Source organism: Corticium candelabrum, chromosome 5 (assembly GCF_963422355.1).
Source record: "Corticium candelabrum chromosome 5, ooCorCand1.1, whole genome shotgun sequence".
NCBI classification, from domain to species: Eukaryota; Metazoa; Porifera; class Homoscleromorpha; order Homosclerophorida; family Plakinidae; genus Corticium; species Corticium candelabrum.
Window position 1 is genome coordinate 6,198,207 of NC_085089.1, and position 20,458 is coordinate 6,218,664.

A 20,458-nucleotide genomic window follows, 5' to 3' on the forward strand; every position below is an offset into this window, starting at 1 on the left:
ATTCTTTCCAATTGGTTTCATTCATATGAGACCATTAGCACGCTGATGCAATGACCAGTCAGTTATTTCATAATTATTACAAACAATTATATCACCTACAAAGAGCTTCCAAATTTTAAAGAACAAATCAACTCGATCATCTAGCAAATCAACTGATATTTCAACATTGATCTACAGCATCACTCCAAACACAGCCCATTAAATTATCACTAATTCTTGTCAGCAGAAAATTGGACTTGGTGGTAACTGTATGTACTGAACTCTATATTTTCAATTTTTCATAATGTCACATCCTAAGATTTACTTGCAACTACAAAACCTTATAAAGTGACGCAGTACTCAATATTCTATACAAAACTCATCACTCTAACCACTGACTGGTATAATTTTGCCTTTGTCCACATCACAAATATGCACACATAAGTAGTCAGCAATCGTCCCCATCGTCTGGTCACATACATATAAAACAATCCATTCTACAATTCAACCAGATGTAACTATTACTACCTCACATTCTAAATCCAAACCTGCTGGATTACAGAAAAGTCAGTCATCTTTGATACAAATGAGGTAGTGCACTAAGTTTCTCATTATGAGTTTAGTCCTGTAAGTATGAAACAAAACATAACTGTGAATCATTCGAAACAAGACAACATCACTCTTGACCTGCATATGTCATATATTCTTGTAATACCTCTTGCAACGAAGAGCTGTCGGCACATACTGCTTCAACAACTAAAATGCATAACTAATTAACGAGACTGTATTATAAACACAGATGCACATGCACTATCTGAATCCTGATTATCAATCATGTTAATAAAGAAGCAATCCAATCACAACCAAAACAAGAAACCCCAACCACCCCCAAAATGTATGAAACACCTAATACAATCAAAACCTGGCCATTTAATATATGAATTAATCTGTACCTTTAGTCAAAAATTGTATAGTCTTGAAGCTTTGTCCTAACATAGAAGGCACATACGAAATCACAGTATCCAGGTGCTAAATAGCCATACCTCATCAAAGTTACACCTCGTGTATGTCATACATGCTCATGCTCTTACCCTGGAAATCCTTTGACCGCTCACTGTTTTCTTGAAAAGCAACTTGCCCTTTGTTTGTTGCTGGTTGCGAGCATTCCGGTACTGCATTAGTTCCTGCAGTCGCAGCACAGCAGCAATGAAATCGTTTCGGACTTCAATTTCCAATTGAAGTTGATCACGAGACGTCAGCAAGTCAACTAATACATCAGACAGCTCGCTGACTTTGTCTGACATTTCAGCATGCATTGATTTGAGTTCTTCACGTGATAACATGCTTAATCCTAAACAAAGAAGTTACTCCTAGCAAAGAAAAACAAGAGTCCCGATCTCATTGAGTAGACTCCTTGCTTCTAAAGTCAATTAATATATTCTACAGTTGGATGTCAGTTATCTGAACATTTTGGGACCCGACCCTGTTCATAACTCTGAATATTTTAAATAACTGACATTGACTCTCCTGGGGTGCAAACAGGTGTCTCTGGGCCTCCGAAGCTGCCCATGTGCACTCATAACCAAATACGTGTATACTGAACAACAATTGCACAAATACCCAAACTTGACTGCACTCTCTATAAGGTAATAATGAGAAAGTATAGTTTACCATATAACTTACTAACTTGACATTACACTTCGTTGTGCATGCTCATAATGGTTTACAGTGCGTATTAACTATTTCTAGAGAGCATCCGAGGAACTCTGCATTTGGTTAACTGACGCATTCGGATAACTGGCGTTCAGATAACTGACATTCAACTATACTAGAAAAAGGAAAGCTGCCCTGTTTAAAACTACAAGAAAGTCCCACAAGTATAGTAACATGCAGAAATCAGTGAAAAAGATAATGAAAGCAACCAAACAACATTGACTACTAGACAAATCCAGACTGTTCTGTGTATTAAATAAAATTATCTAGACAAAAAGTTTGTCTGTTTGAAATCACAACTTCAGTAGAGTACATTAACAGCACAACTGAAAGTGATCTGTATGACAATGTCCAAAAGCATTAAAAACGTTGCTATTTTAACTATACATTTTCTGAAGCATCGTCAGATGTCATTCCTTAATGTATTCAACAATGAATATGGCTGCTGAAAAGTATCCTAAGTAACATAAATCAGTAGTATAACCAATGCACACTGTTTGCATACATAACTCTATAGTTTGTGCTACTGTCTGTATTTTGTTTAGTTTCATTAATGACCCTATTGTGTATGTCAATATTAATTAAATATATGAGATAGTAGATACACATTACCACTAGCTGCTGCTTCTTCATTGAATTCAATTGGTTCCGCCTCTCCCAATGTCTCTGACCAAAGTGATGGTGAACGTGACTGCGATCGTGAACGACTGGACTTCCAATCAGGATATCTACCATGGAACTTGTAGAATGATTCATGATACTGACTCATAATCTCAGTGTACGGTTCGTTCAGCACATCTCCATTATTCACACCATTAGGGGCTGCCAGCAGCTCCTGCTTGGCTATAGGGTTTAGAGTGAACGGACTCGAGTCTCTTGATTTTGACAGCAGCGAGCGAGGTCGTTTCACAGTATTTTGAAATGCATTCTTAAGACTTTCAGCAAAGGACACTGAGCTTTCTGTCAGCTCATAGTAGTACTCACAATTATCTTCAACTGGACTCATGTCAGACGATCCCGCTAAAACATGCATGTTGACTGGACAACACTGATCATCAGACTCCATCAAATCAACACTACTACCATTACAGTGCTAAAAATATAGAGATATGTTGAGACACTAGAAATCCATGACAATGCTGTGTATTCTACCTGTTGTTCGTTTGGTGAAAACAGAGATGATTCAATATAATGTTGATGTGTTAATGACTTAGTCCAATTAAAATGTTGAGGCTCTGAAGTGCTTTCATCTAGTTCCCTGTATCCATACAAAACCCACCAGTGGTTTATCGTCTGAATGTAACACTACTTTTGTTATCAAACATACAAGTACAGCAGGTTTCCACAAACTGCAACAGTATACAGTAAATTGTATACAAAAATTTATTCTCACTTTTCCACAAATAAACACACAAACAAACATCTAGAGGACAATATACAGAAGACAAAGATGGACTAACACATTTAATAAAACTACACACACATTAATTACATTAATTAGAGAAAGCGTTTCAATCAAATGCAGTAATGTAAAGCCAGTGTCATTTCAGAAGTTGTTTCAAACTTTCAAACTAAGAGATATAATTTATACAAAAACTTGACTGTAGACCATTCCTTGTCCGTACTAGTGATCATAACTTACTGTAAATCATAGATCCTCTCCTAGAGTCACTTGACTAAAACAAATTACACCAGTGAAGTTGTGAACGTTAGATGTAATTTGTTACAAATTATAATTCCCTATCAATTAGGCATTAAAATGTTATACTCTATTGATGCCCTATCTTTGACAAACAAACACACAAACAGATCCACAGCCAGACACATAAACGAACAGACACATAGACAGACAGACGGATGAACAGATGGACAGACGGACGGACGGACAGATGGACAAACGAACGGACAGACAGACAGACAGACAGACAGACAAACAAACAGACAGACAGACAAAAGTTCAAATATCTGTGACAGACAGACAGACAGACAAAAGTTCAAATATATGTGACAGACAGACAGACAGCTAGATCAGACTCTTAATTGATTTACGTAGCCTTTTCTGTATTGGCGTTGATGTTTACATGCAGTAAGTGTTCTTAGAAAGACAGACAGACAGACAAACGAATAGTCAGCCAAACGGGCAGACCGACCGACAGACAGACGGACACCCAGACAACAAACTCACGCACGCACGCAACCGGGCACGTGCGCACTCGCAACCGCACAGACTCAGTAGACCCTAGAAAATGAATGAATATAGTGTCATCAACCGACTACTCAATACCGTTTAATCGGTTGTGATAATGGCACTGGTGGCGCTGGCGATGTTGGCGATGCCACAGAATGAGGAAAGCAGGCAACGAGTAGAGAGCGCGTGTCGACCGTAGAACCTCCGAATACGCCATCAAAAGCTGCACCCGGAGAATTGAAGCCGTGCCATTCTGCTTCGGTCTCATCACATTCTGTCACAGCCATAAAGCCACCTCACATCGCATCCACCAGTCCCGTGTATCAACCGGCCGACACACATAACGCGCGCTAGCCACATAACACACAATCTGCTCTACACAACACTTTTGTTCTCTTGACAATGAAGTGGGTTGTCGTTGTAGTCTTTGTCTTTCTACTGCGCGTCGACTCCTCTTTTCATTCCGCCTATCTCAGCGGCGTATCCGTGTACGAAAGTGGTTTATGGTCGGAAGCCATTTCACTCTTTCATTCCTCCAGAACTCAATACCTCGACTGGAAAATATCGTTCGTAGCCTGTAAACGAAAGTGCGGAGACTTCGTCTTTCCTGAGGACGATAGCTGGACTGTAGGCCCTTGGACTGACGTGCAAGAGAAAGCAAAATGCTCGCTTGTTTGCTCGGATGGAATGGAAAATCCGCGAGCAGCAGCTGACCCCTTTGTGAGCCGGCATCTGTACCATTACTTACAGTATGCTTACTACATGGAAGGAAAGATAGAGCAGGCAGCAGCTGCTACTTACACGTATCTAGAGGCAAACCCAGGACACGCAGTGATGACCAGAAATCTGGGCTACTACCAGAGCCGAGATGATGTTTCACCAGACAGTTTTGTGTCTCAGGAACCAGACAATTGGCTCACTCGGTTCCTGCAAGCTACAGATTTTTATGAAAACACTCGGTATGATAAAGCCGTCGAGACGTTTGAGGAGGCGTTGAAGTCTTACTACGAGGCTGTGGATGTGTGCCTGTTGTCATGTCAGAATAGTGTCAACACGACTTTGATTCCTGGAGGCGACATGTCTTCCGTTATTGCGGGCGTTTACAAGAGCGTGCTGCAATGCAGAGTGAGATGTCCTGTCGACATGTCGTATGATACTAGGAATGCTGACAAGGAGGACTACGAGGCCATGCATTTTCATTACCTCCAGTTTTCCTACTATCAGTTGAATCGGTTGACAGAGGCCGCGGCTTCTGCAATGACTTACTTGGAGATGAAACCGGACGATGAGACAATGATTAATAATCTGAAATTTTATGAGAGTCAAACGGTATTGGCAGGGGTCGACCTCAGTCCTCGAAATGTAAGCAGTTAATGGTATGTCGATAAACTGTTACTATTGAGCGTTAGATGTGTTGGTGGAATGGAGGCCAAGCTATCATAGGAACGTAGTTTTAGGTTAGGAGGCACAAATTTCAGTTATTTGTCTATAAGGGGGTGGCATTAAATGTATTAGTTTTATACACAAGCATGCATGTAACACTACATGGCAAAACAGAAAGTAACAAAACACTATAAGGGCACGTTTCTTTATTCTCCACCAGCTAATCCGGTTGAGGTTGTGGACCTCTACCAGTCAGGTAGCGTTTCTTTATATTCAACAGGAATCAGTGGAGCTCAACCAACCTCCACCTCTAGTTGAAGATAAAAAAAAACGCTACGCTACCCAGTAAAGATCCACAACCTCAACTGGATTAGCTGGTGGAGAATAAAGAACTGCGCCCTTAGTGCCTATATAAAGTCTCTAAGTCTATGTCATTCTATGTAGTATATCTGCAAGTCGCTTCAGAGACTTGACACTGTAGAATTTTCATTAGCCTCGCTTATAATAATTTCTCAATCACAGCTAGAAAAGTTAAGGGCACATTCCCCATGGTTTGTACATCTATGACTATGCATTTGATTTATCTTGTTTTTAGCGACTTTTTAACTCTCATGCTGGGGTAGATCAGTCATGTTGAAAGTGTTCCAATTGATCTGTTGTTGATGTCCCTATCTTTGTGTGTGATTCCAGCATACGATTTTGTTAGTGAAATATCCATTGTCTGTTTTACTAAAGCAATTGAATGATGTCTTCATTTGCTCTATTGGGCAATCTGTGGTCAATATACAAACCACCAATTCTATTGGATGATGTTCATATAGTACCTATCTGCCTCGGGAGGGGGATGCATGCTTGCACATGTGTTTGTGTGGTGATGAATAAAGCTTGTTTGAGCTGGTTGTGTACTGTATAGGAAATACGGTATCATCGATCATTAAAGAAAGAAAGACAACTGCTGGCATTAGGAGGAATAGCAATTGCCACAAAAATCGAAGGTCCACAGAAATTTGGATCTCAGTATGCATCGATGTTCTCATCAATACCAAAGCAGCAGTTCTCCACACGACAAGCACAACAAGAAAACTCAAACAAACAGAATCTGTTACCATCATTCCGCGAGGACTCTTACCATGCTTCTATTAATAAATGGACTATCAACTACGATACTTCTTCCCCGGGTAGGAAGAGGACCGATGACAACATAGAAATACTGTTGCCTCCTGCTGGTCAAGAATCAAAAGAACGTGTAGTAGCCGAACACTTAATCACTTCCGATGAATGCCGGGTACTTCTATCTCTAGCAAAATTGGGAGGAATCCCAGGGGATGGCTACCAGAACAACCCCAGTCCTCACACAAGGAATGAAAGGTTTATCGGCTTGACTATTCTCAAGGCAGCCGAACTAGCTAACGAGGGACAGCTGGATGTACACGGTACTCACCTATACTACGATGTAACAGAGAGATCACGAGCATTTACAGAGAAATACTTTAAATTGAATTCCACACTGTACTTCAGTTACACACACTTGGTGTGTCGATCATCACTACTAAACAAAGGACGAGAAACAAACGAACTGAGCCATCCGGTTCATTCAGACAACTGCCTCATTCGTGCTAATGGCAGTATTTGTGACAGAGTGCCGCCGGCGTATACAAAACGGGACTACAGCGGGGTGCTCTACCTCAACGATGAGTTCGACGGTGGCAATTTCTTCTGGGCACATAGAAACTTGACCGTCGATACGACTGTACGTCCCACGTGTGGACGACTAGTAGCCTTCGCTGCTGGAGATTATCACGGTGTAACTGGAGTGAATTCGGGTACACGATGTGCAGTTGCTTTGTGGTTCACACTCGATCCAGATGACGACGAAACAGGACGACTACAGGCTCGTGATATTCTAAACGGACTTACAAATCCAAATGCCGCTACCCATTCAGAACTGTAGCTTCAATAGTTGAGATTGTAAGAGAGTGAGTTAGGTATATCATGTCAAAATCTTGCCAGTCCTTACTATCGAGCGATTCCACCCATACTAAGCATGGTGACCAACACAAATTGATCCATAAACAAAGCAAAATCATCCACCGAGCACAAAAACACGAAACAAGCCGCAATAAATTGTTGATTGCATAAAGTCCAGACCGAGCGGTCTATCAGTCATGCCTACAAATCGCTTTGCCCATACAGCGCACTCGAGAAGAGGGTGTAGTCGAGGGCGCCGGGAACCGCGTCAGGACCCTCGTATGGCGACATCCGAGTAATGCAGTACTCTGCCTGATCGGCAGGTAACTCTCTGCGTAGCTCCTCGGCTGTGATATATGGCTGTACACCACAATCGATGTCAATCCGCTGACGTACGTCACACAATTACTAATATATTATTACCTTGTCGCCCGCAAGCACTTTGAATGACGAAATTACTTGCTCGGCTGTGTCTTCATCTATCGACTCTTTGGTCATGAAGTCAACGAATGCATCAAAGGTTACATAACCGGTCGTATTCGGATCGATCTGCCTCATCAATCGAGCCAACTCTTGCTCCTCACCTTCCTGTATACATAAATCCCAGTCACAATCCAATATCAAAAACAAAGCATTCTCTCTCTGTCTCTCTCACCCCAACAGCTAGGTTGTATCCCAAGCTGAGCAGGCATGCCTTGTATTCGTTCTTGTCAAGCTGGCCAGACTTATCCTAAACATCAAATTGGTATGAATCGATCAACAAGCCCGTCTGTTGCACATGAGCTTGTTTGGTACTTTATCAAAGTGGTTGAACGATTGTCGGAATTCACGTAGCTGTTCTTCTGACAGACCTCTCGAATCACGAGTCAATATCTTCACATCAATACATTTGTGAGGCATCCATTCAATGACAAATGCATCGTAATTCTCACTTGGTTTTCTACAGCGTTGAGGTTTCGTGATATTGAGGCAACCAGCTGCTCGTAACTTGCCCGTATTGTCTACCACAGCGACATGCATACACCTATTCAATAATGTAATCACATGCGATTGAGGCAACCTCCATCGAGTAGGATGTGTGTGGGTTGTCAAAAATCAGTGCCTCCTGTACAGCCTATGGCCAATCAACACGTAACTACGACATCACATTGAGGACCGCCAAAAGGTACCTACCTGGTTCAACTGCTCCAGTGCATCCACATTGGGCTTGAAAGCCGCCACGTCTTCGTCTGCCTGCTTCAACGAAGTAAGCTGATCCTACCACAACATACATGAAGAAACAGACAAGAATACCCAAAACAAATCAACTGACTTCGAGGCTTCCAGATGCTTGTAAACCCAGAGTGGCAACGTACTCGTTCTGTTGCTCAATCCATGGGCCAGCAACGTTCGCTTGTTCGGCGAATTGCAATCGTAGCTGCTCGTTAGCTACAGAAAAATGGCGAGTATAAACGTACAACAAGCGACGAGTTGAAAACACATCACACCAATTTGACGTTCCTCTTCCTTCCTCAAAACAGCGTCCCTCTGAGGAACCAAGTCAACGACTTCAGCCCACTTATCAGATAAATCCTAACACAAAATCGTATCACAACTCAATACTTCCAAGATCGTGACAACTTCACGAAGCAAACCTCCGGAGTCAAGGTCGTGTACGGATTGTATGAAGACCCAGAGAGAGTGCTGATCTCACTCGCTACGGCCATCAAGGAATCAAACTCCTCTTGCGCCTGAATCATGTTTTGCTTGAATGTGTTGTGTGCTGCTTGCAACTCCTATACAATCGTTCGACAGTCCACACTTACCACTGCCAACTGTATAAACCAATTGCATGTATGATGTGTACCTGAATTTCAGCCATAGAGTGAACACTAAACATATCCATCAGATCTTCCTTAGCTCCATCCATCCAGTTGTTAAATGGCTAACAAAACAAGATCATTACGCCTATAACATCAGCGTGTGCTGTATGAAGCTTACTGCAGCCTTCTTGGCAAAATCGAGTCTGATGCCATCGATGTGTTCCTGCTGCGTTCGAGCTTCCTAAATTTCACAATAAATAATCGTGCAAGCAGCAAGGTGTTGTGTGAAACATGGTGACCTCTAGTGTTTCACGCCTTTGTGCTGAAAGCACACCCAGCCTCGACCACTGTTCATTGATTGACTATTATTCAAGCAAGCAGTCGTGTTCAAACGCATACACCATATTGTGAACAAGAGTACACTCACCTGAAGTCGTGCGTTTACTTGATCCACAGCACTGTACCTGAGTTCACTATTACAACACGGTGGTAATCATGTACCGTTCAATGCTTTGTGATGTACGAATATTGCTTACTTCAGTTCTTGTGCGATGGCACCGAGTTGTTCCACACGGTCGTGATGCGCACTCAGGTCGCTCTCGAACGCCTCGTGCTGTTTGATTAGAGCCTAACAGAGACACAACACAACAACACTCAGTGTGAAACAACAACACAAACGTAGACGAGCATTACAAGAACGGTTGCTAGATTGGCTCCCGAGATATCATCGGCTTGCAGTGCCTCCTCCTTGCCGGCAGTCCAACCCTCGTGTATATCGGCTTTGTGGTTGAACTTGGCTGCAAGATGTTCGAGTCGTTCCAGCCTGTATGACACCAACAGATCACGAGGTGACCAAAACAACAGTCAAGCTATTGACCTTCGGAGTTCTGCCAGTAGAAACTCCTCGTAGTTTTTCTCTCCCGTTTCCAGATTTCTCCATGCATGAGCTATGTCCTAATACCAAATCGTGTATTCGGAGAACAAAACGGTTGCAACTGAGCATGTACACGTACGCTGACAAGTTTCCCTTCGCTTGGTAAGTAAGCTGGTCGATTGCTGATACGAAGCTTGGTCTGCAACGTATTGAATGTCGTCTCGAGACGACCTTTATCTTCAGCTTTCGTCGGCTTTTCCAGGGTTCTGTAGCCTCTGAACTCTTCTAGCCGGTCCTATTGATCGCAAACAGATACATGAAAAATACTCAACCAAAGAAAGTGAGCTCAACAAACGAGTACCTGTGTTCCTTGCAGAGTAAACTCGGGAGTACGATCGGAAAGCCAAGCCAACTTATCCTTTATCCATTGCAAGAGCTATAACACAACAATACATTTTATATTTGACACAAACAGTAATACATTGTTGCCATTACGTCACTGGCCAGTGTCTCGTATTCTTCAATCATCCTCTCGTTCTCTTGGTTAGCATCCAAAACTTTTCCAATACGCTTGGCGGCAGTCTCAGCCTGTCAAACGTTAAGTGAAAGCACTAACGACAATTACGCAATAAATTGGCACTTACAGCTTGACTGGATGAAAATGCATGGTAATATGAGGACACGTAGGTCATGATTGCTCTTTCATCGGGTTTGGTTGTTCCCACGATATCTTCGTATGAAAGGACATTACAAAAAGTGAGTACACAAATCCTACGAGAATTTCAACACAACACACCTTCTGCGTCCAACATCTGTGGAATATCCAGTTCTCTCTCAGCAACCTCGAATGCCGTCTTCAAATTCTCCAAAGGATTGCTCTACATAGTCAAATAGCCTGTTATTTTAATAAGCAAAAATTAAATGTGAACACTAACAAATATGTGGACAGAATACAGAAAGTCACAAAGTATTACGTTGCATAGTGAGATAAAAGTAATGACAGCCATTCGTTTCTATCTCATTATTCAATTTTGCTAAGACAGCAATATTTTTACTCGTAACTCTGTCCATTGCAAACTTACAAAGATAAGATATTTAGAATGTTGACACTGATCATATAACTATAAGACAGACAGAGCAACAGATAGAGAGCAAATGATGGACAACAATTGCAATAACTAGACAGCAACAAGTAAGACAGGCCAATGAGCAAATAGACTGACAGACACACTACAAGTCAAACTGACATAATAACAGTGTGACAAAAACAGAAAGAGAGAGACTGACAGAAACAGACAGGCAAACAGACAGAGATAGACAACAAACAAACAGACAAATTTCTTTTTACGAGGGAGATGCAGAGAAATCTGCATCAGACCCTTAGCTTACTAGTTATGGTAACATGTTAGTTATGTATGTTTCCGGTTGTAGCTGGACTTCAGATTAGAGTAGAGTCGATTATTGCTGCATTAGTATGTACCTTTAGAGCTTGTATCGTAGCGTTTGTAAAAAAAAGATATCAATTTAACAGACAGACAGACAGACAGACAGATTGTTTTACTTGAATGCTTACTCTACCGATAACAAGAGCTAACTTTATGCGAAACAATAACAGTCAATGGACAAAATGTTGAATGTCTCTATCATATGTAAAGTCATCGAAGTTGCACTTAGACAACTTTGACAACTTCTTAAAAATCACTCGAGAGTTGCAAGAGTTACTGACAGTTGCTTCCTCCACCTATCTCGAAAGTCTGCTTCACTGTTCCTCCCATGTTCATCTTTCGGCTTCTTAGAGATCTTATTTAAATATTCTTCAGCCATAGGGCCCCAAAAGCCAAAGTGCTCGAAAACCAATGGAACTCTGATATGGATTGTTGATCATATTTTGCCATCTTTCTCTGTTCTCACATCTCTGCCGCGTAGACTCATCTTTTGGCAGCTGATTTTAGGGTGTCGCAAGAATGTGGGTGAGCCATTAAAATATCCAAGTCTGTTGTGCAATATTCAGTGGGATCGTATGTTGCTATATCCGGTCGGTTCTCCAAGTTGATATATCTGTTTCTAGACTCAACTTGATGAGGAATGTTTAATTAATTCATCTAATCATTTAGCCCAAGTCGAGACGATAGATAGACAGACAGACAGACATCAATCAATGAATGATCTATTGTCTAATACTAAGCGTCTACAGCATCATCTGATAGATAAGGTCACGAAAGCTCAAGTCAATACTTTATTGGATAAGAATCTGGAAAGGCTTCAGCACGATTACGTTCCTTGCAAGGAAAAGGTGCAGGCTCTTGGCTATATCCCATTCCATCAACCCAGAATCTCGCAATCTTACCTGGAAATTTCCGCTTGACGGCATTCATGAGGTTGGGGATGGTGATGCCCTTACCTTTGTTGGCAGATGAGTACGAATGTGAATGTGGACAAACGATCGATAGAGAAGAGTATCATCTGTTGACTTGTAAAGTTGGAGGTGGACCAGTGTGGTCTCACAACTGTATGGTTTCTGTGTGGGCAGATTGTCTCAGCCAGCTACATGTACTGTACTACATTGAGCCTAAAGATCGCTACACCACTTCCAGTGGAAGGCCAGACATCTATGTTGCGGAATCATTCTGCATGCCAGCAGCAGAATTAGGCATTGCTCTATCACATCCATTCAGCAAAGATATCCTATCTAGAGCTGCTTATATTGATGGGGCTGCGGCATCCAGAAGAGAAAAGTTTAAACATACAAAGTATGACTCCCAACTGCTACCAGGAGGGTATGCACCAACAGCAATCCCTTTGGTATTCGAACATTATGGCAGATGGGGTGATGAGGCTCAGCAGTTTTTAAAGACTCTTTTCTCTCATGTGTTATGGTGAGGACGGTCATCAGAATGCATCCAATTTTACAACATATTGGAGACAACGTTTATCAGTTCAGTTACAACAATGTAACGCTAGGGTGATATCCAGGAAGACATCCCACTTACTGGAACAGACAAGGAAGTCAAGAGAATGAACAATATACACAATTATTAATGTGCTTTACTGTACAGCCCTATATAGGGCTGGTTTCTGTAGAGCTTTAGTTTGGTAGAGATTTTGTGCGATTGGGACAGTAGAGTTGCTTAGTTGTGTTGAATGTAGATTTCAATATTGAAAATATATGTATTGGACAGACAAACAGACAGACAGACAGACAGACAGACAGACAGACAGACAGACAGAAAAACAGACAGACAGAAAAACAGACAGACAGAGAGACAGAAAAACAGACAGACAGACAGAAAAACAGACAGACAGACAGATTTATCCAGAACAAAAACAGCACAGTTAGATCTGGTCAAAACAACAGAGCAACTGAAAGAGAGCTGACTCTGCAGGAGAACAGATACACACCAAATATTGACACTAAAAGTATCCTATGCAGAGACCTACAACAAGCAACGTCTACAATCAACAATACAACGCAGGGGAGACTCTACACACACGCGCGCCTACAACACGCTGACAAAACTGCATAAAACCCTTTACCTTCTTCAAACTGTTATAATCAATCAGTTCCGGACGATGACGGTGAATGAGAGCACAGAAAGCGAGTCCGTCTTTGAAACTTGAAAGTAAAAGCAACACCATCAACTCAATTTCCATTTCATAGGGCAACTAAAATGCATACCTCATGTGGAAATTCTGCACATTAACGTTCTTGTACGGTTGCGTCTTTCGCTGGCACCACAGCAGGAGACCCTCTTTAGATGACAGCTCTGCCAACAAAGACAAGCGATTGATATGACGTCAGAGCGTCAATTCCTACGAATCTTACCCTCAACTGAGATGTCCTGAATAGCAAACCGCAAGATAATGGTCCAAACCATACCAAGCGTCATTTTTGTGTTGCCATCTACGATTTCTGCAAGGGCAAAGCAGGAAATGCAATTAGAGATGCGCGAATGTCGCATAGTTCTCTACGAGCATCATGCAGCACGTAGTGTCCGACCATCGGACCTACCTTCAGCGCCGATGCCGACAAGTCGGACGCCCTTGCCCTGCACGAAATTGAGCGCTTTCTGTACGTTTGCTATTTTGTGAAAGCGCAGTTTGCCTCTCTCCGGCGACGGCAGAGCCTCTCCAGAAATGACTTCGAGAAGGGCAATCAGTTTGCGCCCATCACAGAAGTCTTGATCGATTTCTTCAATCTTCATTCCACGCTTACGAAGATGGGAGTTGCACCAGGCAGTGAACGTCTGCAAGGAGGTGCATTGTATTGTTACCAAATCATCGACCGTTTGAAGCGAATCCCCGCGTGTGAGGCGAAACTCTCACCTTCCGTTGTTGACGCTCCCAGGCGGGGTCAAGTAAGCCTTGCTTCTCACTGCCATATGAGGCTACGTCTTGCTCGTCCTCGGCCATTCCTGTGCACGCGACAGGACGGTAGGGTGTGATGTAGGACAGTCGACGCCTCTTATTGGCTAGGGGGCACATGGACTACCATATATGGGGATGGCACGAGACGTCCTGATATGCACGCCACCGGAACCGGGCGGCCAACGTACAAGTGACACCACACCTTTGTATTTCATGCGTTGAACACTTCCTTGCGACTAGTGCGAATGAATAGGTCGATCCCACGCAAGACAGGACTAGACAGAGATAGTAGCTGGAATGGTAATGAACACTTGAATAGGTAATGGTAATGAACACTTGAAGCTACATTTGTATGTACTATAGCTACCTCTGACTGTGTCACAATCATGCAATACACTCTACTGTCTAGGCAAAAATCAATCCTTCTCAGCAATTGCTGTCAAGTGTCCGTCCACTTCATCATCAGGCAATACCCTTTAAACAGACAAGTCATCAAAGGCATAATACATACACACATTACTAGCACCATCTACCTAAATAATGGCTTGTCTGTAGTGACAACTGCCACTTCAATTTCTGATGGTTTAAAGTCAACACTCAAAATGGTTGACAATGCAGTAATTGCCATCTGTGCAACAACAACAGCATCTTACTTATCATACTTGAAACTGTGTAGCCCCATTTCCAGGCCACTTCATTACAAGCAGTGGTTACACACGACAGCCATCCATGACTTCAGTGTTTCCTTCTTTCAAAAGAAGAATATCAAAAGCATCTATTCTTCTTAATTAATAAAAGAAAACATACATGTCACAGAACAAGTGTATCCACTGCCTGCTGACAATGAGGCTAATAATATAACTGCCCATAAAATACCAGCCCATCTAAATACCTGCACAGTCTCAGTGTAACCGAGTTTCGGTTTCTTCTTGATCTTCTTTTCCAAGAAAGTATTTGCCTCGGTCTGCTTGCTGCCTACACTACATGCTTGATAGCCACAATAGTAACCAGCAGGATCTGTTTTGTATAGTCTTGGTCCATACTCTTCATCTATGCTAATCATAATCATACCTGAACAAACAATACAGCCGTCTAAAAGCAGTTGTTACTCTAATGACAATGGTTCCCTACTGCAGCCCAGTGGTCGCATGTTGGCATTTTGAGTGTAGACTTGAGAAATGTCAGCAATACGACGACACAGCATATCAGCTGGAATCTCATACCCATACTTGTACTTCCAAAATCCTGCTTCATGGCGAGCCCGTCTTACTTGAGCAGCGGAATCAGCTGGTAAACATTTGACAAATTAGAAATGCACACAATGCAGTAAATATTTATTGTATCAAACACAAATGTTCACCTTTATTGCAATCATGGTTTGTCATACAATAAATGAACAAGAGTCAGTAAAGTCTACAATCATCTTGTAATACCGTAATCATAACAAAGTGTTTAGAAACAGTCTTCAAATGACCGTTTCATGATAAATGGTGTTCTTCTTAGATTTAATAATCACTAACAATATTTGTTTAATCCCAAACGGACCCAACACCTATCACCATCACAAAGACACTCAGCACTATAGCGAAACACTAAGATGAACACACATTAACCAAACTAAATTAAATTGCAAAGACTGGGAAACCTTCATCTACTACAATGCTTCGGACAAGTTAGCAAGCCATAAATCAGTTCTACTGAAGCTAAACCATTCACAACTCTTTACTCGTCTATACCACATGAAATACATGTAAAAGTACAGCAACTTCTTTTCAGCCTTATACTATAGTTGAAGTACAAACCTACTCTTGACTCTAGATCAGGAATTGATGATATATTTACATTTAATTAAGTGATCAACTTGCAGACTGCTAACACAAAAATACAAAGGGCACATTTAAATTGCAGTTCTAGAATTGAAACTGAGGGTGTGTCGCAACTGTTGGAACTGATAGAACCAGAACTAGATCAAACAAAAAATCTGCTTTGTGAACCAGAACTGCTAACAGAAGCAATGTCAATTAACATATGCCTACTATGGCTTCATCAGCTACCAATCCACCGACTGCCAGAGTGACTTCAGCTAACAGCGCCTCTTGCTGACCTCGTGATGAACACCAATCTTCCTCAAAAGGAGCAATAGACAGCACGAAACTACAAAATAGTGCGCCATCACACTTTTGGGACTTTGTAGAAAAGAGGCATGTCAGTTCAGTCACTTCTAGCAGTTCCATCTCCCCCTTGGACAGAACTGTCGGAATCAGTTCGAACAGTTTCAGAACTAAATCAAAAGTGAGTTCCAGCAGTTCTGGCAGTTCTTGTGTGACGATGTGATGGCATTTATTAAATTAAGCACCTTTGTTTTTCTGTCTGAATAAGGTTTGTCCCTTTTGATTATGCAAACCAAAATACTTTCTGTGATGTTATCATTATCAACCTAATTATCTTAGTACCCTGTTGTGCTAATTTAATCATCCTTAGTCCACAACAGGTATACCTGTAATGTGTGTACTGCTATATGCCACAAACTTGTATGCAATCACTTTGACAGCTACACTGATATCAGTTACCAAAGCACATTGACAGCTCTCTGAAGTAAAATGAAAGTCAGTTGAACATGAGAGCAAGACTGTGTTTAGACCAAGCACATCATGTCACAGTGATTTCAGTATTTTTGCAGGTAAGATACAACTGTACAAATGTCACAAAGAATAAAAATTTCAGAGATCGGTCTTGCTTTGTGGTGCCACAGGGGTGGACATCGTCTTCTACTTGTGAAAGTTTATTTGAGAAGGGTCTCCATGCAAACAAAATGACAGCATTCGTGATTCGTGCAAGATAGCATATGTAAGCACACATACTAAAAGTCTGTTCTAGAATTAAAGTCACCTTTGTGCTCACAATCGAAAGTATGCTGCTGACGTGTAACCATACACAACGTACAGTACAATCTCGATTATCCGGACTTTTCCAGAGACAGGTAAAAGTCTAGATAATTAAAAGTTGATAAATATCAACTAATTTTCCTCCACTGTGCAAAACCCTGCTCTGTTTCCACACTTACTGTACCTTCATGTCACTAGAAGAGTCACCAACAGCTGCCTATTTATTACATTATTACGTTCTCTGTTACGTGGTTGCTCCTTTGTGAAAGGCTATACCTACAGCATATTAGTATGTAGTGAAATATACTATAGTGCCTTTATCCGGTAACGCAAAAAGTCAGGGGACACAGAATATGTCCAGATAATCGAAAGTCTGAATAATCGAGGTTGTACTGTACTGAGATCATAATGGTATCATTAAAAAGCTCTATGTTTAGTAGGTAGGTCAATCTCATGTAACCACTAACAAAGATATAAGGTTGCTTCTAGCCAGTATTAAGACGTCATTAGTCTAATCATAATTAGGCAGTGTAAACACTAATGATTGAGCTACACCAAAAATTTCTTCGTTTCGGGTAACCCAACCAACTGTCTTTTGGAGGTTGCACCGAATTTTTCCCAAATTCTTTTTTGCGGAACGTGTTTTTGAACATGTTGCATGCAAGTGCGTGTATGGTTCCGTTGCGCACAGTGCACGTCAGTATGTACGAGGCAAATTGCACATGTATTATACATATTTATATAGCTAGTATACATAATATGTGCCATGCCTGCAATTTCGGTCACGGTTCTGGATAGCGGTCGTTCCATCGTTAATTCTAGAATTCTGCGGGTCCAAGAGTCGTCTCTACTGAAAGCTTAGAAGCTGCCATGACATTGACTTGTCAACGACTTCCGGCTGAAAGTGTAAACAACGTGTTGATGCAGAAGGCGTCAGAGCAGCGTCCTCCCCTGCCACCTACATCTGGATCTGGCGGTACAGCCACTGGCATGGATCGTCTGATTGCTGACGTTATTGAGGACTGCTGGCCTCGGATTCCCAGTTAGTGAGAGTATGTGTACATCATGCGGTCCATTGCTCGCGCATTGTGGGTATGATCGAAGGCCACCATGACACTTTAGCAAATGCTGCAGCTCAAAATTCAGATATACCAGCACTTCCATCAACCTGGATGGCTTTTAATGAATACAACGACTACAGAGCGAAGTCGTTGCTGCTATATTTTATACCTGCTGTTTAAAATGTAATATGTTTACACATGCAGGTCTTAATGACTGCATAGTCTAATATCTATTGCATGTTTTTCCTTTCTCCTGTGTGTTCTGTGCGACTACTTACGTTTGGAGAATTGTCTTTGCAAACACCAATACAAGAGGAACAAGAAAGTTTACACTCTGACAGAATGTAATGTATGCATTTAGTATGCACATGCTCAAGAATGTGGCATGCCCCTGATGCGGTCCAATCATGAAGTAGTATTTGCATTTAGTCATACATGGCAGCCACAGACAATGGATGAGCAGCCAATCACAACCGCCTACGTTCATGAGAAGTCTTTATAACAACAGTTTAATTCATGTTCGCAATTACCAGGTATTATCAGAAATACAGAACAAAACTTACCTGTCTGCTACTATCAACATAAAGTCAATCACATTCTTGGCTAACAACATTTATGTACAAAAACCTAACATTGCATAGCCAGGAAAGAACATTTATGTCCCGTATGTAACAACTCTTCTTACTTTGTAGATTAGACGATGTGTGCATTCGTTTGGGCTCTTCCAGCTTCTAGTCTCTTCCAGAAATGGAAAAGGTATTCGCTTGGTTCACTGTCTTGGAGAAACCTCTTCCAACCTCTACCACTCTGCCACTAAAATGTCTGAAAGAAATGTGTGTGTGGCACATGCACAGTAGTCTCCTTATTCAACTGCATGGCACGAGGAGGCAATGAGATCACAGTTTTCGTTGAACCACTTGGCGTCTGTGACAACTGATTCACCGAACACCTCTGCTCTGTTATTGAGATACCCTAGTTGATATGGCCATGGCGGTGAATCCCGGACGGACTTCTAGCATTGATGATACCAACAGTAGGGCAGCAAGAAATGACACTACTGACACTACTAATGGCAATGAGCTGTCAACAAACAGGAATCTAGTTTCAAACAGGCTCTCATAAGCCTAACATGATGCCGAAACTCTTGCTAGCTAACGTATTCTGGTCCAGTTATTTCTGCATATCCATGAACGATGACATAAGCTGACAAGATAAGCTCAAAATCCTAGCAAAAAAGTCCGACAAGATCACACATGTGTCTCCAGAAGCGACAGCCACCGCTTTCAACATCATCCAAAGTGTACTCTGCAAATGAGCGTCCAATTGGTGGCAGGTCTTCCAACCTCATGCAGGCTCTTTTTTAGACTCTTCTGGAAGAGGATGAAAGAGCCCAATTGAACATCCCTACTTTAGTGTTGCTACAAACAATGTGGTCACATAAAATGACAGTCACTTGTATCATTTTAGATACATTTTACAAGTAGCACATTTAACAGCAAATTGACATCTAAATTTGTTATACTTCGTGACAAGTGTATATCGTGGGTTTCACAAGGCCCATAGATGTGGAAGCAAGGGATTTTTAGTTTTATTTAAATGCTCAGCCAAGCATGATCCTTGACATCTACTGATTTTGTGCAGTATACCAACATATAGCATCAAAACGTACACTGACACAACAGTTACACATGCATATGCTAAACAACTTTATCTAACTTTAAGTTTGAACTACCATCATTAGACAATCATTAGAGTTCATTAGTGTACAGACATACCAGACAATCCAGTCATAACACAACCAATGTGTTCAGTCAGCTTGAACATATGAGTCACAGTAGACGCATCCAGGAGTTTGTCCTGTAAGCAGAATATGATTGAAATCAACCAGCAGGATCACGTTGAACGCTGTAAACTCACTGGCAATTTCTTATGCGTAATCACAACAGCACAGTCATCTCCACGAACACCTATGGACGTCATTCCCCCCTGACTGATAGCTTTGAAAGCGTATTCTAAAGCAAAACACAAAACATGTCAACAAACTAAACCATAATAACTAACAAAACGTTGTTTCATGTACCCACCGACTTGGTAAAGCCGTCCTTCAGGAGAGAAGATAGTAATGTGATGGTCGAATCCTGCACTGCTTCCCCTCGCCATTTTTGATTATACGGGGCTTATGCACGTGACATACGTAGACACGTGGCATACATTCAAGCACGTGACGCAACATACGGGGC

At 41.7% G+C, this 20,458-nt stretch overlaps 4 protein-coding genes across 8 annotated transcripts; 1 reads left to right on the top strand and 3 right to left on the bottom strand.

Moving 5' to 3' along the window:
- Positions 1 to 248: 248 nt before the first annotated feature.
- LOC134179552 (uncharacterized) lies at positions 249 to 4,206 on the bottom strand. 5 transcript variants are annotated; one of them, XR_009969887.1, is made up of 8 exons: positions 3,977 to 4,206; positions 2,845 to 2,950; positions 2,305 to 2,785; positions 1,071 to 1,330; positions 933 to 1,008; positions 667 to 735; positions 540 to 604; positions 249 to 476 (listed from the first exon to the last, which is right to left on the bottom strand). XR_009969887.1 is itself a non-coding variant. In XM_062646479.1 (7 exons), the coding sequence occupies exons 1-7, from the start codon at positions 4,165 to 4,167 to the stop codon at positions 591 to 593; spliced, it is 1,197 nt and encodes a 398-aa protein (XP_062502463.1). In that variant the 5' UTR covers positions 4,168 to 4,206; the 3' UTR covers positions 249 to 590. The 5 variants fall into 5 exon arrangements, 1 of the variants encoding a protein (XP_062502463.1); XR_009969886.1 differs by having other exon boundaries at positions 249 to 447; positions 528 to 604; XR_009969885.1 differs by having other exon boundaries at positions 249 to 447; positions 513 to 604.
- Positions 4,207 to 4,244: 38 nt separating this feature from the next.
- LOC134179551 (prolyl 3-hydroxylase 1-like) lies at positions 4,245 to 7,279 on the top strand. Its single transcript, XM_062646478.1, has 2 exons — positions 4,245 to 5,242; positions 6,177 to 7,279. The coding sequence occupies exons 1-2, from the start codon at positions 4,283 to 4,285 to the stop codon at positions 7,212 to 7,214; spliced, it is 1,998 nt and encodes a 665-aa protein (XP_062502462.1). The 5' UTR covers positions 4,245 to 4,282; the 3' UTR covers positions 7,215 to 7,279.
- A 23-nt stretch (positions 7,280 to 7,302) lies between these two features.
- On the bottom strand, positions 7,303 to 14,356 carry LOC134179550 (alpha-actinin-like). The gene is made up of 27 exons (XM_062646477.1): positions 14,231 to 14,356; positions 13,917 to 14,151; positions 13,731 to 13,817; positions 13,584 to 13,671; positions 13,442 to 13,520; positions 10,704 to 10,785; positions 10,552 to 10,637; positions 10,403 to 10,495; positions 10,269 to 10,343; positions 10,047 to 10,202; positions 9,911 to 9,987; positions 9,727 to 9,856; positions 9,570 to 9,661; positions 9,461 to 9,506; positions 9,333 to 9,395; positions 9,212 to 9,274; positions 9,078 to 9,155; positions 8,866 to 9,006; positions 8,719 to 8,803; positions 8,544 to 8,659; positions 8,405 to 8,488; positions 8,292 to 8,345; positions 8,164 to 8,232; positions 8,027 to 8,104; positions 7,887 to 7,961; positions 7,655 to 7,819; positions 7,303 to 7,591 (listed from the first exon to the last, which is right to left on the bottom strand). Exons 1-27 carry the CDS (start codon positions 14,315 to 14,317, stop codon positions 7,433 to 7,435), a joined length of 2,643 nt encoding a protein of 880 aa, XP_062502461.1. The 5' UTR covers positions 14,318 to 14,356; the 3' UTR covers positions 7,303 to 7,432.
- A 209-nt stretch (positions 14,357 to 14,565) lies between these two features.
- On the bottom strand, positions 14,566 to 20,432 carry LOC134179832 (proteasome subunit alpha type-6-like). Its single transcript, XM_062646811.1, has 7 exons — positions 20,303 to 20,432; positions 20,136 to 20,230; positions 19,994 to 20,075; positions 15,404 to 15,559; positions 15,165 to 15,343; positions 14,806 to 14,900; positions 14,566 to 14,746 (listed from the first exon to the last, which is right to left on the bottom strand). The coding sequence occupies exons 1-7, from the start codon at positions 20,376 to 20,378 to the stop codon at positions 14,689 to 14,691; spliced, it is 741 nt and encodes a 246-aa protein (XP_062502795.1). The 5' UTR covers positions 20,379 to 20,432; the 3' UTR covers positions 14,566 to 14,688.
- Between the last annotated feature and the right edge of the window lie 26 nt (positions 20,433 to 20,458).

Bases quoted from the DNA above. Each gene is read 5' to 3' on its own strand.
- LOC134179552 (XM_062646479.1), bottom strand. From the start codon at position 4,167: ATGGCTGTGACAGAATGTGATGAGACCGAAGCAGAATGGCACGGCTTC. The intron at 1,331-2,304 runs GTAATGTGTATC...TTCTTTGTTTAG, and splicing joins TGAAGAAGCAGCAGCTAGTG to GATTAAGCATGTTATCACGT. The intron at 736-932 runs GTACAGATTAAT...TATGCATTTTAG, and splicing joins TATACAATTTTTGACTAAAG to TTGTTGAAGCAGTATGTGCC.
- LOC134179551 (XM_062646478.1), top strand. From the start codon at position 4,283: ATGAAGTGGGTTGTCGTTGTAGTCTTTGTCTTTCTACTGCGCGTCGAC. The intron at 5,243-6,176 runs GTAAGCAGTTAA...TGTACTGTATAG, and splicing joins TCGACCTCAGTCCTCGAAAT to GAAATACGGTATCATCGATC.
- LOC134179550 (XM_062646477.1), bottom strand. From the start codon at position 14,317: ATGGCCGAGGACGAGCAAGACGTAGCCTCATATGGCAGTGAGAAGCAA. The intron at 13,672-13,730 runs GTAAGATTCGTA...CTTTGTTGGCAG, and splicing joins TCAGGACATCTCAGTTGAGG to AGCTGTCATCTAAAGAGGGT. The intron at 10,638-10,703 runs GTGTGTTGTGTT...TTTCATACGAAG, and splicing joins ACAGATGTTGGACGCAGAAG to ATATCGTGGGAACAACCAAA.
- LOC134179832 (XM_062646811.1), bottom strand. From the start codon at position 20,378: ATGGCGAGGGGAAGCAGTGCAGGATTCGACCATCACATTACTATCTTC. The intron at 20,231-20,302 runs GTGGGTACATGA...GTTTTGCTTTAG, and splicing joins AGGACGGCTTTACCAAGTCG to AATACGCTTTCAAAGCTATC. The intron at 14,901-15,164 runs GTATTTAGATGG...GTTGTTGCACAG, and splicing joins GTTACACTGAGACTGTGCAG to ATGGCAATTACTGCATTGTC.